The sequence below is a fragment of the Varanus komodoensis genome, unplaced genomic scaffold, assembly GCF_004798865.1.
Source record: "Varanus komodoensis strain SLA01 unplaced genomic scaffold, ASM479886v1 scaffold87, whole genome shotgun sequence".
In the NCBI taxonomy this organism is placed as follows: Eukaryota; Metazoa; Chordata; class Lepidosauria; order Squamata; family Varanidae; genus Varanus; species Varanus komodoensis.
In genome coordinates, this window is record NW_025336565.1 from 940703 (window position 1) to 945696 (window position 4994).

The following is a 4994-nucleotide window of genomic DNA, read 5'->3' on the forward strand; positions in this document are numbered from 1 at the left end:
AGCAGCCTGGTTTACATGACTCAGAGGGTGGAGCAGTGTGTAACATGCATGCCTGTTCCTGTCTGTGCATTAAGCTCCTGTGTCAGAGGCATAGGAGCACAGGCCAGGAAGAAAGTTGGCACTGAGGCCACAAGGCCGTGCGGATGTTGCGGGTCACATCCAAAGTTGTGAGCCAAGGCTGAGATTGCCAGCGGACTGATGTCTACAACTACATATCTTGGCTTACTTCCACTGCAAGAACCATCATTAAAACAAATCTCATCTGGAATTAGCAGCATTCCCCCCCAGCAGTTAATAAGCAGGACTACCTCTGTAGCGCAGGCTGGACTTCAGCAGGTTCAGTTTTACCGCCTGGCTTCTCTGCTTGCTGTGCGGCTCTTTAAAGCACCTGGGATGCCTCTGGGGACACCGTGAGCGGCCCGTCACCATCCCTTAACACCTGGCCCAGAATATCCCACGAGAAAGGCAGCGCTCAGGCACAGAGCCAAGCTGGCCCTCTTTCTGGGAATTTTCAACCCCCCCCCCCCCGTAAGTCTCCCAGTTATCATGCCACGAGTTCCAGTGCTGGACTGAAGCAGGGATCTGGCCCAAGCCTTGGAGGGGGGTGCCTTGGCGGGGGGGGGGGGCATCGGAGAGGACAGCTTGAACTTGGAGGGGGCTTGCGCAGCGGTGCTGAACCTCCTCAGCTGGAGAAAGCTCTCCCTAAACATGCACAGAGTGCCTTTTTCTCTCTACTGGGCAGCCGCAACCTGTTGTGGGGAGGGGGGGGGTCACTTAGGATTCCCCAAAAAGGAAGAAGCACATTTCCAGATAAGAGTTTCATGTGTTGGGATGCGCGGATGGGTGCTGAGAATAAAATACAGAAGGCTGCAGGCAGCATTAACAGGAGGTGGGCAACATTTCTTAGGTTAGGGTTCTCCACCTTACCGCCAAAATTCAGGGAGCCAGTCTGTGGGGGGCGGGAGCGTGGGACTAGGCACCCCCTCGGCCACGAAGCTCTCTGCGTGGAGTGACTTTGGGCCAGTCACTCTCACCCTGTCCCGCCTCGCAGGGCTGTTGTGGTCAGTGGAACAGGACTACGCAGACTGTCTTGCTCCCTCCTAAGAGAAGGCGGCAGGATGTGAATGCAAAATGGCAATACTTCAAGAGGAGCACTGGCTTTGGGAAAGGGGGCAGGTGCCACCCCACAGTCTTGCCCCACCGGCTGCGTGTGTGAGATTCAGGGTCAAGTAAGTCCGGGCAGCGATCGATCGGGGGCTCTTCATGAGCCCAGTTTTCTACAGCTGCTCCTAAACCCGGGGTGCCGGCCAGGCGCGCGGCTGCGGGGCTGTGCAAGGGCGCCCCCTGCCGTCCAGTGGCTGCTAAGGAAGCCGTGGGAACGTGGCCAAAACTGGCTCTTCGAGGCGGTGTCCGGGCACACGAGTGTTCGTTTTGCGCTGTGCAAAACTGCCGGACCTGCAGAAACCTGCAAGACTCTGCCTGCTAAAGCGTCCTGTGACCCCCGGAAGCTGCCGGCTTGCCAGCAGCCGGTTCCATAAGCGCATTTCGTCTCCACTCTGCCCGCATCCTCCCAAAGCGCAGAGGCGCCGCAGAGGAGAGCTGAACCGATCTTTCCCAAAGGCCGTTGCACGAAAATGCAGCGCTTGCTTTTCCTCCCTGGAATGAATGTCGTTGCCGTTTTACTCCTGCGGCAGGCGAGGTGCTGGGGGCTTGAGGCCACGCTGTCAGGCCTCAAAGGAAGGTGGAAGCATCCGTCGTGCCGTTTCTGTGTGGAAAGCCCCCGTGGGAGTCCCCGCAGGAAGACCGTTCTGCAGAATACAGGGCAAATGGGCCCTGCAAACCACCCCAAGGGCCAGTCGTGGAAACAAAGATAGAGTCCTGCTCGGAGAGGCTGAGCTCTGCAGCAGGTGAGGGAACAGGGAAGAGAGTGCCTCTGAGTATACACAGAATGCTGCATGTCTGGGATCAGGAGCACCAGATACAGGCATTCTAGCAGGCTTCGAAACACAGCATTTCCCCCTCCTTCTCGGGTTCATTTGCAGGCAGAGGGGTTCTGGGGTTACAGCTCCACCTGGAAATTCTCTCGGATTGCAGCTGTACAGGGTGGGCGGCGAGCGGAATTGGCCGAGGGAGGGAGGAAATGCACTTGGCACGTGCTCAGAGGACCCTCGTCTTCATGATGACCTCACATGTTCCAGGGCCGAAAACTGGCGCGACGGAGAGCGAGTTCCCCACCCCGCCCTCCCCTCCAGCGAAGCGCTGCTCTTCGCCTCTTCGGCCAGAATCCAGTGCCAAAGGCTCAGGAAGGACGGAGGGCGGAAATGGCCTCATGCAGGCAGGTGCTTCCTCCACCCGCCGCACAGGCCCTTGACAAAGCGAGGAAGTGAGAGAGGGAACAATGTCCTCCCAGGACCGGCCCTTTGTGCGCGCCCCACGGCAGCAGCTATGGGGGCCTCTGAGGCAGAAGTCCTGGGGCTTTTGGCAGGAGTCGGAGGCCTGTGGGCCGCGCCGGTCTTGGTGATTCATCCGTGTCCCCGTCCGGGGGCATGTCAGGACCCGGCAGCGGTGCTGAGCGGAGAGGCTTCCTGAGTGGCCGGTCCATCCCTTTTCCTGACAACCCTATAAATACACCCTCCCCCCACCGCCCCCTCCTTCCCGGGGGGGCAGCCGAGCCAAGCTCAGGCAGGAAGGACGTGACCAGCCCCGGTTCCTTTCCAGGTTGCACCGATGTTATAAAAGAGGCCCCCCCCGCCCTGGCTGGCCTGAGGCTGGTTCTCAGAGCGCTGGGACTCCAGGAGAGACGGGGGGTCCAGCTGGATCTCTGCCCCCCTCCCCAGTCAGCGCTGCACACCTGCTGGCAGGAACGGACGGGTCATCCAGGGCGCTTGGACGGACGTCCCTGCAGGACAGGGGTGAGTCTTTCGGGGGCAGAAGTGGGGAGAAAGGTCTCTCTTTGGGTCTGGGAGGATGGAATTTGGGGTGGGGGTGAAGGCAGGGTTTGGGGGATGCCGGGTTTGATGTTCTGTGTATTTGCAGCTTTGCATGCTCGGAATCCGATCCTCTTCCCCAAAGCTCAGGATGATGGGTCAAAACCATCCAGGCCAGCTCTATTCGGGGGTGACCAGTTCACGATGCTGGGATGGGGCATTTGGTTGACTGGGGCTGTTTTGCGGGGCTGGGCACCAAAACCAAATTCTTGCCCACGGGGCTGAGAAGCTGATCTCCATCTGGCTTTTGCTAAGACGTTTCAAGTCTTGTCATTCTCTTGTTAAAATCATCCCAGGATTTGTTCAGTGAGAAGCAATATTTAATGGTTATATTTATTTTGCATGGTTGGGGCTCAGCATTGCTCCCCAAATGCCCTTCTAAGTTCCGTTTCTATGTTAAAGCATATAAAACCATCCTATTCCCAGTGGAAGCCGGAGGTCCACTGGGGGGGGGGTCTGCGGAGCGTGCCCTTCCGCGGCTGCTGTGGGCTCATGTTCTCGCTTCGAGACTGGGACGGGGCAGAGGGGAAGAGCTGGTGGGTTAAGCGCCGGGGTCCTGCTTGCCTAGGCGTGATGCAAAATGCCTGGACGAGAGGTGGGGAGGGTGGAGCCAGCGATCTCTCCGTTTGACTCAGCCCAACAGGACCGTCTTTTCCAGGCCTACCTGGAGATGCAGAAGGTCCTGGGTTCAAGCCGCCGCATGCTGGTGCATGGGTAACAGCCTGGCTAGAGGGCATGAAGCAGCGGAACTCCTGTTCTCTTGAGCGCTCCGTGAAGAGCGTTAGGTTGATCCGGGGACCATGCACTGGCCAGAGAAGGAACGGCGGCAGGCAGTGTGGTTTGCCCTCGGCTGCCAGAAAGAGCGCCTCTAAGAACTTCTGAATGAGAGGCTGAGTTTTGAATTTTTCCTCTGCCCTCCTGCCTGTCTTTCCTTTTGTGTGGCACCTTTTAGACTGTGAGCCTGAGGGCAGGACTTTTGCATGAGCCATCTTTGTAAGCCTCTCCGAGAAACCTTTCTGGAGGAAAAGTGGGGCGCACACAGCCAACCAGCAACATCCCCTTCCCACGCCCCCCAGGCACGATGGCTGGCGACCAAAGCTACGTGCGCGAATTCACCCGGCACTCCAGCGACGTCTTGCTGAACCTGAACGAGCTGCGCAGGCGGCACGTCCTCACCGACGTCACCCTGCGGGTGGGGGGCTGCCCCCTCCAGGCCCACAAGGCCGTCCTGACCGCTTGCAGGTGAGAGAGCTCCCCCCCCCCCAGGTTTGTGGCTGAGGATCGGGGCACGTGCGTGTGGGGCTTGCGGCTGTTGCGGACTGGCTGCACGGCATCGAGTCTCTGGGTGCGGATGCCGCCAGGGAGGGGCCTCACAGCTCCGGCGCGCTTCCCTCCCTCCCGCAGCGGCTTCTTCTACTCCATCTTCCTGGGCCAGGGGGGCCACGAAGTGAGCGTGCTGACCCTCCCCAGCTCCATCGAGCCGGCCGGCTTCCAGGCCCTCCTCGACTTCATGTACACCTCGCGCCTCCTCCTCACCCCGGGCACGGTGCCGGCCGTCCTGGCCGCGGCCTCCTACCTGCAGATGGAACACGTGGTGGAGAGCTGCCACCGCTTCATCCAGGCCAGGTACGGGGCGGGTGGAGGGGGCTCCGAGTGCGGGGACCCTCCAGCGCGCCCCCCCGCCAGCCCTTCCCCGGCGCCGGCCCTCTCGAGGCGCCGGAGTGCAGCGCGCCCTGCGCGCCCCGCACCGGGAGCCGCGGCCGAACCTCTGGAGGGCGGCGGCGGGCAGAGGGGCTTCTGGCTGGAGCCCGGAGGGGATGAAGCCCCGCTGGAACCGCGGCGCGTGCTTCGCCCTGCCGGAGGCCCGGCGCCGGCGCGACGCGCTCCTGGGGCTGCCGCGTACCCGAAGCGGTCGCCTCCCGCCCCGCGCGAAGTCCAGGGCGGCCAGCGACCGGGGCGCGCGCAACCGCGGGGCCCGGGCTCCCCGGGGCTCCGGCGCGAGTTCCT

At 61.3% G+C, this 4994-nt stretch overlaps 1 protein-coding gene across 1 annotated transcript in view; it reads left to right on the forward strand.

Moving 5' to 3' along the window:
* The first annotated feature begins 2749 nt into the window (after positions 1 to 2749).
* BCL6B (BCL6B transcription repressor) overlaps positions 2750 to 4994 on the forward strand; it is a 7349-nt gene continuing 5104 nt past the window's right edge. Inside the window, exons 1-3 of the mRNA XM_044417120.1 lie at positions 2750 to 2912; positions 3940 to 4229; positions 4392 to 4613. Of these exons, the coding sequence (XP_044273055.1) occupies positions 4069 to 4229; positions 4392 to 4613 (383 nt within the window). The 5' untranslated portion in view covers positions 2750 to 2912; positions 3940 to 4068. The remainder of the gene's footprint in view (positions 2913 to 3939; positions 4230 to 4391; positions 4614 to 4994) is intronic.